General features: G+C 37.0%; 1 protein-coding gene and 1 long non-coding RNA gene across 8 annotated transcripts in view; one reads left to right on the forward strand and one right to left on the reverse strand.

The window, feature by feature from the left end:
* Window positions 1–13,501, forward strand: part of s100p (S100 calcium binding protein P) — a 267,160-nt gene that overhangs the window by 244,429 nt on the left and 9,230 nt on the right. For 2 of the 7 annotated variants that reach the window (XM_077203085.1, XM_077203086.1), the window contains exon 1: window positions 6,236–6,531. The exons of 4 other annotated variants lie outside the window; for them this stretch is intronic. In XM_077203085.1, coding sequence (XP_077059200.1) covers window positions 6,473–6,531 — 59 coding nt within the window. In that variant the 5' untranslated portion in view covers window positions 6,236–6,472. Of the gene's footprint in view, window positions 1–6,235; window positions 6,532–13,501 lie in introns of those variants that run through there. One more of the 7 variants, XM_077203088.1, reaches the window with a different exon arrangement.
* LOC143711521 (uncharacterized) overlaps window positions 1–13,501 on the reverse strand; it is a 110,932-nt gene that overhangs the window by 75,217 nt on the left and 22,214 nt on the right. The gene's annotated exons all lie outside the window — the stretch shown is intronic.

Here is a 13,501-nt window from a genome sequence, read left to right on the forward strand (position 1 = left end):
AGAGAAATAATAATGCACTTGAGTAAACATCCACAGAAATTGAACATCTAGCCTCGAGACACTGAGGCGTTATACTTTTCATTTTTTAAACCGTGTCTTGTTTGTTGATCAAACTTTATTGAGTATTTGAAAGCAGCTATTGCTTGACTATTACAGCAGACCCTTCGAGCAATCCATGGCTTTTTTCTCTTGATTCAATAAAATTACCATCAATAAATCCAAACATACTATTTTATCATATGAAACAGATGACTCTATACTGTTACGTTGGTGTGTTTGTGTGTAGTTTATCATCCAGCTGTAGCAGCAGGGTATGTGAATTCCTGCCCTGACCTCTTGACCTGTATTTGGTGAAGGCCCACCGACTGACCTTCAGCGAGAGCCCGCAGCCTCTCTGGTGCCGCTGTTTTCAGACACCATATCAGATCTCAAGCCAGCAGGCAGCAAAGCCACGTCCCATTAGCACTTCACACACATGGGAGACAGGCGCTCGTTGAGGGGTGTGTCAGGCCTCATGCTTTCTAACTGGCTGTGAATCAATGTAACTTTAAAGACAACAGATGCACCATGGGTGTAGATTTTAATTTGGATGACCCTGGCAAAGTTAAGGGACTACAGTATAATATCAATATAACGATTGTAGTTATATAGTGATTAATCAGATAGACAGACAGATAGACAAACTGATTAATAGATAGATAGACAGATACAAAGACAGATAGGCCGAATGGAACATAAAGTAAATATGTGCTGCCCACTTTTCTCTCAATAACAAAATAAACACACAACAAAATTGAGAAAATACCAAGCATTTTTTAATAAAGCATAAGAAAAGCATCTGATCATAGCAACGTGGATATGTTTGCATGGGCTCTGCCATTCGGCACTCTAATAGTCACGTCATTTTTAATTTTATAGCACTTTATACAATAGATTGCTTAAAATCAAGCAGATTTACTGTATTAAACATGAAAAACAGTGTCAGTGTGTCCTTTCACCAGAAGTACAACTTTATTTTCTACTATAAAGCAGCTCCTCCAGTGTTTTTATGTTTATACTTGTGGACTTACCTCCACGGATTGTACAGAAGAAACGAACGAGGAAAGATTTCCACATGAAAGAAGGCGGAGCCTCAGCGCACACCTACCTATTACGTAATCGCCACGGAGCAATGGTAGCACAAAGGTGTTTACCAGCCGTAGCAAACCTTTCCGGAAAAATACGCTTTGGCAAGCTGTTTCAAACTCCAAAAACAAACTTTTGTTCGAAATGATGTCATATCAGTTCTTTCTTCGATTTCCCTTGAAGTATATCAGGGCCTTTAGAACAACAGACAGACACCATTAGAACGAACGAAAGACAGACGACAGACAGAACATTAGAACGAAAGACAGATGGATAGAACATTAGAACAGACACAACATTAGAACGACAGACAGACAAAACATCTAATGTTCTGTTGTTCTAATGTTCTTTTGAAGGAAAGACAGACAGAAAATTAGAACGATAAACTGTAAGAACATTAGAATGACAGACAGAACATTAGAACAGACAGAACATTAGAACTACAGACAGAACATTAGAACAACAAACAGAACATTAGAACTACAAACAAAACATTAGAACGACAGACAGAACATTAGAACTACAAACATAACATTAGAACGACAGACAGAACATTAGAACTACAGACAGAACATTAGAACGACAGACAAAACATTAGAACAACAAACAGAACATTAGTACTACAGACAGAACATTAGAACTACAGACAGAACATTAGAACTACAAACATAACATTAGAACTACAAACATAACATTAGAACTACAGACAGAACATTAGAACTACAGACAGAACATTAGAACAACAAACAGAACATTAGTACTACAGACAGAACATTAGAACAACAAACAGAACATTAGAACTACAAACATAACATTAGAACGACAGACAGAACATTAGAACTACAGACAGAACATTAGAACGACAGACAAAACATTAGAACAGACAGAACATTAGAACAACAAACAGAACATTAGAGCTACAGACAGAACATTAGAACGACAGACATGACATTAGAACTACAGACAGAACATTAGAACGACAGACAGAACATTAGAACTAAAGACAGAACATTAGAACAACAAACAGAACATTAGAACTACAGACATAGCATTAGAACTACAGACAGAACATTAGAACAACAAACTGAACATTAGAACTACAGACAGAGCATTAGAACTACAGACAGAACATTATAACGACAGACAGAACATTAGAACAGACAGAACATTAGAACCATAGATATCCATAATAAAGGCTAGATGTCTTACGGCGGAGCCTCTATCGTCATCACCGTCGGCCATCTTGTCACAGGCAAGCTTTCTGACGGGCTCTGTGGTACCTGATGTAAGATGAGTGATCAGCATGAACACAAATACTCTTATCTCGTTGAAATTTTGACGGATTTACAAACGGTTTGGTTACAAACGTTATTAACGTGGCTATAATTCTGGATGATTATTTATTTTATACACTTATTATTCATAAGTATACAGTGTGATAACTACATCTCTGACGCTTATAACAAACCAATCTGTTTGAAAATCGGTAGAACATTGAGCAAGTTATGGTTATTTAAAAAGTGCATGCACCATTAAAACACAATGTTATGAGTGAGCAAGCTGCCTGTGACAAGATGGCCGCCAGGTGCGGACGTCGACCTCCATTAGCCAGCAGCGCGGACGAGACATCTAGCCTTTATTATGGATATCTATGATTAGAAGAACAACAGAATATTAGAACTACAGACAGAACATTAGAACAACAAACAGAACATAAAAACGACAGACAGAACTTTAGAACGACAGACAGAACATTAACGAAACAGACAGACAGATAACAAAATGATGGATAGAACGACAGACAGAACAAAAACAAAACATTGTGCATTTGTATAGTTTGATTTTAAAATGTCACTCATTCTTTTGTGGAACAGGCTCTCGTGACAAACACACAGTGTGCTGCATCTTCAAGTGGTGCAAACTCACAATATTGTGACCTTATTGTCCTCATTGTAATAAAAAGTCACGCTGTGATCAGCTAAGCAAATTTAAATAAGCAGAGCCTTTTATTGCAGCCAATGCTTTGTCTGGATGGACACAGGCAGCTTTGAAGTGCCAGCTGATGCCAAGCATCTCTGTTCACACAACACGGCTACTCATTCACACACTTTGTCGCTTTATTTGGTTTAGGGAAAATTTGGGGATAAAGTCCATCTGTAAACATCTAAACAAGGTTAAAAAAACTTGTTGACTCAAGGTTATTTTCTACAGTCACAGTGACGTCAAGGAACTTTGAAAAATGACATTGTTTGACCATGCAACATGGGGCTTTCAACATCACAAGCTCAACCGATATTGTTTTGCTTAAAGCTGGCACTGTTATTGAGTTTTAAGCCGTGTAATTTTCCATACCCCAATGCATTTGCAAGCTCATACCGAGACCCATTGATCAACAGAATGCTATAATTATTTTGACCTTGGGCCAAAATGTTGAAACATAAAAAGCTAAGTGTGTACTCAGTCAGAAATTTCCACCTGACCCAGCCAGGACTTGTCAGTAGAGGTCCGCTAGGCATTGACACACTACTCTTTGCAGCAAGTATAACTGGAAGTTTCCAGATTCTGACAGCACCAGAAAGCCCAGCATGACATATAACGTACCATGACTTCCTAGAAATCTTCTGGGTTCTTATGAGACAGCAAGTGCACAGGCTCATTTATTCATCTTAGGTTACATGATCTGAGGGAGCTGGGTGTTTCTGGTCTAGAAAAGCACCCTACAACCTGTGCAAAGGAGATCAGCATTCTTTACAACGTATGCACTTTTTGCCTGCCGTTGTTTGTCCAGACATGTGGAGAATTTTTAATAACACACAGATGGCTACAAGGTTTCTTCACCCGATGCGATGCAGTGACCTTGACTGGGGTCGAAATGTTTTTGATTGAAGAGTGACTGCTAAAATAAACATGGCTGTTACGTAACGTAATACAGTCCGATTGGCTGATGTGAAACAATGGGTTGGTGATGTTATGGAGTGTTTTTGTTCATACGTGTGGCTGCGACAATAATTGAACCTTATGAAGGTTATGAACCTTTTGTGTGTTTTGGCATAAGCTCATGGCTATGTTTACACAAGGTTTTTACACTTTGGCATCTCTCTTTTGGCCGTTATGTAGACACATTGAACAGTTTTGTAAGGGAGTAACTGCAGTAACATTACAAAAAAGTGTATTAGTCTGTTAGACCACAATTTAGCATGTTTTTTTTCAATGAATGTAATACCTGGCAATAAAGAGATGTGTATTGTAGGGAATGATAAAATTTAACTTAAAGGAATGGTGCACTCCAAAATGACAATTCTGTCATCATTTACTCACCCTTGTGCCATTACAAACCAGTTGGGAAAAGTTTTCTTTTCAATGAAATAAAAGCATATTTTGACCCGGGACTGTTAAGCTCAAAAAGGAACCATATGGTTTGAGATGTTAAGTGAGTAAATACTTCCATTTCAGTCTTTTCTCCATCATATTTAGAAGATTTGGAATACAGCACCCAAGTCACATAGATGGCTTTTATGGTGCTTTTTTGGACAGTAACTGTGCCAAAAAGAGCAGCTCAGACATTCTTCAAAGTATATTTTGTTTTCTACAGGAGAAATAAGGTCATTCAAGTTTGGAACTAAGTGAGGGATATGAAAGAATTTAAAATTTTAGGGCGAACTCTCTCTTTTTCTGTTTTGCACTGTCATTTATTGGCTGATCTAAAGGATTGGTCTCACTAAACCAGCTTTTACATTATAAAAACTCTCTAAAGTCCAAATAGGGCCAGAGGACAAATAGGACATCCACTACAGCAGAGAAGAGTTGGAGCCTCATTTTAAGATAACATTGGGGTTTTGGCAGCAACATGTACAAAAGTTCTGTACACACAATGTTTCTGTAACTAATGCAAAACTTCGAAGAGCTGTTGGCAGTTAAATGTGATGATTCTATTTTAGACTTTAGCTTGATTGTTCAGAAAAAGAGCAAATAGTGGATAAATATGTTTTTTGACTGTAGGCGAACTCTGATTGCATTAATCAGCATGTGTTCTGACACGTATCAAATCAGACAATCAAATCTCTGAAACCTGTTAACTGAAAGGTGCACTCAGTATTTTATTATTAAAAGTCCATATTACTTTTATATAAAAGTAATATGTACTTTTACATGGAGCAAGCACTTCAGAATTCTTGACCAAATTAACAAATATTTGGGCCAACGAAGATCATAGTGCATAAAATAATGTATTCATATCAATAATGCTTTCTGGACTTTATAAAAATTCTCTAATCAATTTTGTTAATTTTCTATACACACATATACCAGAACATTCAAAGGTTTGGGGCAATTAAAGGTTTTTTTTTTCAACTTTTGATCAATTTAAAGACTTTCGAACTGCTTCAAATAGATGTTGCTCTTTAGGGACTTATTCTTCCTCTTTAGAACTCGATTCTTCCAAAAATATTAAGCAGCACAACTGTTTATGATAATAACATTGATAATAATAAGAAATGTTTCTTGAGCACCAAAACTTTTTTGAAAAATCTTGTAAAGACTGGAGTAATGATGCTGAAAAATCAGCTTTGCCATCACAGGAGTAAATTACAATTAAATTAAATTGTAATTAAATTTCAAAATATATTAAACCAGAAAACAGTTATTTTTATATATAGTGATATTTCAGAATATTACTGTTTTTACTGTATTTTTGATCAAATAAATGCCACCTTGAAATAAAATAAAATCTTACCAACACCAACATTTTGAACGGCAGTATACACACGCATACATATACGAACAAATAAATGAATAAGACACAAGCTTCTTTTTGCAACATCTATTCTTTTTGAGACATTTCAGAACAAATATTTATATGTTTTATGAATTATGAAATTAGTTATGATTAAATTGATTACTTAATCAGCATATCACTTAATTCACAGTCCAAGTAATAATGTTTGCATTAATGTTACAACCACATCTGAGTGTCCCACTGTAATGGAGTGCAAACAGTAAAACAGATGTCCTATCGGTTCCTGGTTTTGTTCAAATTTAGCAGCATGACTGGTTTAGTGTCCTCGTGATTTATCCCTGTTGTTTAGGTGTCATTACCCTGCGGCTGGGGCCTGAGTGAGTGTGATTAACAGTCTGGTGACTGGATCTCTGACCAGTGGCAGAGCTGGAGGAAAACAGCAAGTTTTACATTCACCAATTGATGGCTGCTGTCGAGAGCGCACCGCTTTATCACTCGAAATGGTATTGACAAACGGACGGGCTGCGCTCTCCCTGAGTGGCATGTCAATCTCTCACGGCCAGTCAGTCTGCTTTGTTAAATAATCTACTGGCACATGACTCGCCTCATGTTATGGCTGATGCTGAATGCGACGGTTGTCATACCTGCCGGGGAAGCCTTGGTGATTTCAGGTATTTCAAAACGCAGCGCAGCAGACAAACAGCTTGAAATACAGACGAAGGATTTATAGTCTTGATGTGGAAAAAGGAAATTAGCTTTGGTGCCCTCTCGCTCAGTGCTGAGCAAATATTTGCAACCTGACCTGAAGCTGATGTCTTTGGTGGTAGGTAGAGTGTAGTGTAGTCATCTATCATGAATTTTATTTGCTAAGCAAGCAGGGAGATCAGAATAAAATACTATGTACAACATGGGCACCATCGTTTCTTCTTGATGTGCAAATTCTGTTTGAGAGAATTGATTCATCCATTGATTCATCTATTAACACAGTTAAGGTGGGAGAGATACTGTGAGAACATGGTGCATTTAAGAACTTAGACAGTATAATCACACATAGGAAATAGCGTTGGTGTTTCTACAAAAAAAAAGAAAAAAAAAAGAAAAGATTTAAAATCTAAAGCAATACCGAGCTGACCGGTTGAACAGAGTCTCTGATCATTGCAATACTCTTTTGGGATATTTTCCATTTTTGAAGCTTGAGGTCGGTAAGTTTAAAAAAAATTTTTTACAAATTTTTCCCCTCCAATTTTTCTGTTCACTTTGCACACTGAATATGGGTTGGAGCTCTTAATTTGGAACTCTCAACGTGCACCAAATTTAGAAATGTAACTTTAAAATGTACAAAATATTCTTATGTAGCATGCCCCCTAATCCCCCTAGAGGAACCGAGGTCCATCCACCACAGTTTCACAAAATACTAAATGTACTAAAAACTGAAAAGTTTGTCCTTTGTGTTTTTTCGCACAAAGACAACAACGTTGTCAAAATGTTCCCCGTTCACACGGGTCTGCGAATACCACTAAAAACGCTGTATTATGCTGCCAGGCCAGTAGATGGAAACAGTAGACGGCGTCATGTAAACGGACCCTTAGATTTGGTTTTCCCTTGTTAGTTCCTTTAGTTACGCACCTGTTTCAATTTTCTGATGATTAGTTTCACCAGTGTTTTTAGAGTCCTGAGTTTGGTTCTGTTCTTTGTCGGGTATTAGCTGTTACGCTATCATTACCTGGATTGTGTTGTTTATTTGGATTAAAAGACTTTTGCTTCATCATTGCCTTAAACGTGACAGAACAATAATGTATGTTAAAATATATAACCAAGTAAACAGGGTGCGTAATTTACGGGTGGAACGGGTGGGACATTTCCCCACCACTTTTTGCTAGGGTCGATATTGTCCCCACCACTTTTGAAACATCTCGCAGCACGCATGTACCAATACAAATAAATAAAATATCTCCAGTTAACTTGCAGAGCATGCATTTCGTTTGTTTGTTAAATAAGAGGTGATCTAGCACACTGAAATATGTTTTTGAAAACAAGTGATCAAAGTGCTTGTTGACTCTGCGATCAGTGGTCCAGAGAGTGTTCTCTTGTGGCTCGCGCACACCGCAGTCTTCACACGGACGCGCGCTTTAATCCGTTTCGCTTTAATCTATTCGTTCCGATGAAATCACAAAATAAAATGCACTCAAATGTGTCCCTGCTTGATATACAACCACTGATAAACATAATGAAGAAAAAAAAAAAACAATACGAGTGCGGATTAGAACCCAGAACCTCTGACAGGCTTGGCCAAAGGACCATTATTGTACATATGTATTTGTAGTCTGATCTATATATTTATTCACGTGAAAATTATTGGTACTAACAACATATATTAGATCTTATTAAACGACAAATTAATCCCAATGTACTATTTAAATGTACCCCACCCACCCAAACACACACACACACACACACACACACACACGCACGCACGCACGCACACACACACATTTACACACACCTCTGTCCCACCCACTTTTTAAAGCAATGTTACGCCACTGCAAGTAAATAATCTAATTAAAAATAATATTATAATTATAACATTTGATTCAAAAAGTGAATGTAAAAAATGAAAGTTTAAACCGTAAGCATTACTCACTTTGAAAAAGGTCAATAATTGGGATTCAGTAATTCATGAAATGCATAGCAACATTATAAGCATACAATATAAACAATAGATAATTACTTGAAAAAATCATATATCCAATATTGACCGATAAACTCTAATATCACTTGGCAATAAATCTACAATCTAGTTTTGGCCAACAATAGAAAGTTGAACATGGTGATCTGTGTTTTAACAAACCATGTTGGTAAAATTACTTAAAGATCTGTAAATATATTTAAGGACCTCCTTAATAAAAGGTTAATAACATGTTCAAATAATTACACTTATCACAATGTTAATCTAAATTCTGCTCTTCTTGAATCAGGATCCTAAAATAGCATCCAGCTGGTGTCACACTTGAAATACCACGTTCCTAAAGTGAGTAAGGCAGTTACTTGGATGTGTTTACTGGGGTAATAAATGTTATCATCTAGACACCATCTTTTCAACACACAGCTCTGCAAATGACCCATTTGCCCTGTTGTGACACACAATAACAATGAACCCAAGTGAAGACACAGTTTCTATTTTGTTCTTTCAACCTCAACCAGATTTCTCAACCAATATTTACAACCCAACAGAGAGTTCAGCAGAACTCGCTCATCAAACACGCCCACCGGCACCGGATTCCAGACCCCCCTCCTTCTTCCCACTCACACTTTTAAAGCTAATTGTGGCGGCGATGGCTGTAAATTTCACACAGTAAAATGTGAAGCATGTCTCTGTATTGCTGTGGTGATGTCAGACTCCAGCTGCTGTGGAGCCTTGACAGAGATGCTGACCTTCTAACACCAAAGTCTTCAGGATACGCACCCTGTTCATACACAACGCAGTAATATTCTTGTTGCTCAGACTTTAAATTTCAACGCTAACACACCTAATACTGAAAAGTACATTGAACTGACATCAGTGGAGAAATATTCTTCTGTATGAGCCTTACATTCAAGTACTGTTGGCCATTTAAGGACTTAAGTGACACCTCCTATTTAGACTGTGCATTGTGTTTTCATGCAGTAAACAGACCCTTTTCACAGACTGTGATGACATAGGGCTATTAACTCCTTCAACGCCAGTGTTTTTAAAAAAAGTTGCCTGCCACCGCCAGCATTTTTGATAATTTTCCCAAAAATGTCATGGCCCCCAGAATATTTTTTTGTATGAATATCTGAACATGCAACACACACACACACACACACACACACACACACACACACACACACACACACACACACACACACACACACACACACACACACACACACACACACACACACACACACACACACACACACACATATATATAAAGAACAGACCCTCTGCTTTAAAAATATACTGTTTTTTTCTAGCTTCATGCATTCTTTTTTTATCAACACTTGAATGTGGGTCATGGGTTCATTAGGCAGTTTTGATTTATATGCTGCAAATGTTGGTGATCACGTTATTTTACATATGCATATGATTGCATATGGTATCGCTTGTTTTGGCATCTTCTTCGCACGTGTTTTGATCAGGAGATTCTTCAGTACTCTTTCAGAAGATGCCTAATAGCGCCCCCCTACCGTGTAACAGTAAAAACACAGAAAGCCAGAAAATTCAGTCAATGGTGGGGAAAGAGTTAAAAGTAGAGGAATCGACTCCCCGTTAGTCATTCACTTAAAGTGTTCAGCCAACTGGCTGATAATAGATTTATTCACTTGCCACGTCAAAATTAACTCCCGTTTGGCATTGATGGGTGTTAATTTTAGATGCTTAATACAGCAATTACACAGCAGAGACATCCAAATCATATTCACTGTCTCTCCAAGACAATCAGCATGAACATCTACAGAGTCAATTTCTGGAACTCTTATTAGACTTGAAGCTCTGGGATTTTATTTTCTCTGACGATCTATGATGACGGGTTGAATGTAAAATTAAAACTACAACAGTGGCCGTTATCCAGTACAATTATGCGATGTGTCATGCCAGAAGATCCAATACTAATTTCCGAGAAAGGCACTCTCCAAATAAACCTTATTTACCCCTGAACAGTTTTATTGACCCCATATAAAACATCTTTATATCCCTGCTAGTTCTTAATGTAAATGGTGAAGGGATTTCCTCAGGAGCCATTTACATGTAGTAAATTATTCATTCAGCTTTATAAATAGACTTGGGTGCTTTGGATAGTCACCGAATCTTGTTTTAGCAAGCATAAAGCCTAGGTTTTTTGGATTCAGTTCACATATTTATGTCATAAACTTACACAGTTTGAGGAGTAACGTGATGTTGTTCATTTTTTAGTTGGCTTCATCAATCACTCGTCGCTATCCGTGACTATCTCTCCAGTTTGTCTGCATGCATTCGCATCTGCTGAGCAAAGTGAAGCATATTTATATTCCAACGTTCGAATTCTGGCCAGCAGCACTGAAATATTCCAAAATAAAAATCTCATTAGAGTAATAGACCTGAAAATGCTCCATTAAAAGATAATTATGTTTGCTTGATGAGAGCAGTAAATTAGCACAAAAAGAAACAGTTGTCGAGATCTGAAACAATAACTGAATGGAGTTTTCAGCACCAACAGAGATCTATCCGACCCTGTAAACGACCAATGACAAACCAGCCGTGATTTCTTGACATGTTTGGGTCGCAGTCCTTCAACCTAATTAAGCTTTTAAAGATCAACACATAAGAATGTGACTGGTTTGCTAACTTTAAAATGAGTTGGATCCCTCCTAGAATGCACCATTAAAATACATTTGATTGTATTTTATAATAAGTCAAGTCAAAAATTAACCCCAATAAGTGTGATCAGGACCCATACAAATCTGCTTAGCAACAAGAAAATTGCAGTAATATAATACTTCAGTCCAGCAATCGATATCTGAGACGCAAGAATGCACCAGCTGCGTTTATATGAAACGAGAGAGTGAGTCGGCAGTGTGATACGATAGAAATTAGCCAGTTTCAGTTGTCTACATTTACATTTATGCATTTGGCAGATGCATTGCATTTCAAGGTACACATTTAGATTCTTATCAGTTCTTGCTCTGGGAATTGAACCCATGACCTTGGCGTTGCAAGCGCCAACGCTCTACTGTTTGAGCTACAGGAAAGAATGGACTGATTGACAGCATTGCCATGAATGAAGGTGAATATTTGGAAATATTGAATGTCGCAATCAGAAGATTATTACAGAGAGGTGTATAATAGGAATTTAGATGTTCCTGTCACTCCACACACAGTATAAACAAATACACATTTATCCTGATATTATTTCATACCTTGTAATCTAGGTGAAAATACTCTATATTAGTTTACATTATTATTGTCTTTCTGATCTTAATTTAACAAATGATGGCATATCTACATGGGCTTGATGACTGACACATTGTTTCAGTCAACTCTGAACATTTAATTTAGCTTGTCTTTAACCTTATCGGTGACGTCGTCCTTTGGAGTTTACCTCTGTTTTTGTCATTAGAGCCATAATTTCATGCAACATTAGGTGTGTAATTGTGTGTTAAATAACAAGGGTGAACAGAGATCATATTGCTAATGAATGCAACATGGAGAATGATACACAACACACAAAAAAGCAACTTGGACAGTAACGCTCATTCTCTTAATGCTAATAAAGGAAATTACTTATTCCATCTTAAAGATTTAGAAATAACTGTTTGAAACACATTTGTAAAATGTGAAATGTGCAAAAAATAGAAGAAAGCAATTGAATAAAGTGATTTAATTCTGGTGTTAGTTGTAGTTGTTTAGCACTGAGACACCTGGGCTTCATCCAGGCAGTTGTGAAGTGAAAGAGCAATAATTATTTATCATTGTCATGTGTCAGGCCTCCAGAAGGCAGCATTAGCATGTCATTTAGCTAAAGACAGAGGAGCAGCCCACCCTCAAACAACACATTCACATATTGCTCTACCATGCTAAATGGCTTAAAAATGTCGTCTCATAAAATAAATAAAAATCCTTAAATGTGTCGCACAGACTTGAATAAGTGATTCTAACCTAAGTTAATTCATTATCAAACCAATTAATAAATAACTACTAAAAAAACTACAATTATGTATGTAAACTAAATATAATTGAGATGAAAAGCAGTAATAAATAGCAGTTTTAGCTATAAAACTTAATTCTTCAAAGGGACTTGAACCAGTGAATCATTTTCTGGACAAACTGATTCATTAATGAACCAACTAAAACAACTAGAATTATTCTCGTAAACAATTTAATTGAGATGAAAACAGTAAAAAAATAGCAACTTTTAACTAAATATTTTGTTACAAAAAGACCTAAATGCTGCAATGGCACCTGCTTCAGTGAATCATTTTCCTCATTTTCAAGACAGATTCACTAACGAATTCAGTTATAAAATGACTAAAAAACGAGAATAATTTCATAAACAATTAAATTGAGATGAAAACAGTTACAAATAGCAATGTTTAACTAAATATTTTATAACATACTGAACAATAACTACTTTTAGTTATTTGCTCTCCAACACTGCTTGAGCCAGCCTGTTCTTCATGATTTTATTCCCACCAAACTAATGTAGAGTATCAGCAATGCCTCATAAATCACTGCGGTGACAATATGGGTTTAGTAAATCCCCATCATGCGTGGACACATTGGATGAACATTCCAGCTGTTTTGTGTGAATGCCAGATGTCTGTGTTTTTTCCAACAAAAAAGGCCCCTGTACGGTGTTATTTACCCAGCTAAGGTGACCGGAACGGCAAATACCAACAACTGTCCAGGACATACCAAGCTTTTTAAAGACAGCCATATCAAAAATACTGGATGTGGTTCTCCTAGTGCCATTTTGCCGTGGGGACAATGGGTTTCCCTCGGGTCAGTGTTTCCTGTCTGCCTCAGCCTCATATCTAGTTCAACCATCCTGTGAGCCGCCTCACTCAGCATAGGAAAGAGAGTCAACATGCACAAATATGATATGTGGATTGTGGAATATTCCCATCATTGTTGTTTACAGCTCT

This window comes from Siphateles boraxobius, unplaced genomic scaffold, assembly GCF_051911475.1.
Source record: "Siphateles boraxobius isolate OS27281-9 unplaced genomic scaffold, OSU_SipBor_1 5, whole genome shotgun sequence".
Lineage (NCBI taxonomy): Eukaryota > Metazoa > Chordata > Actinopteri > Cypriniformes > Leuciscidae > Siphateles > Siphateles boraxobius.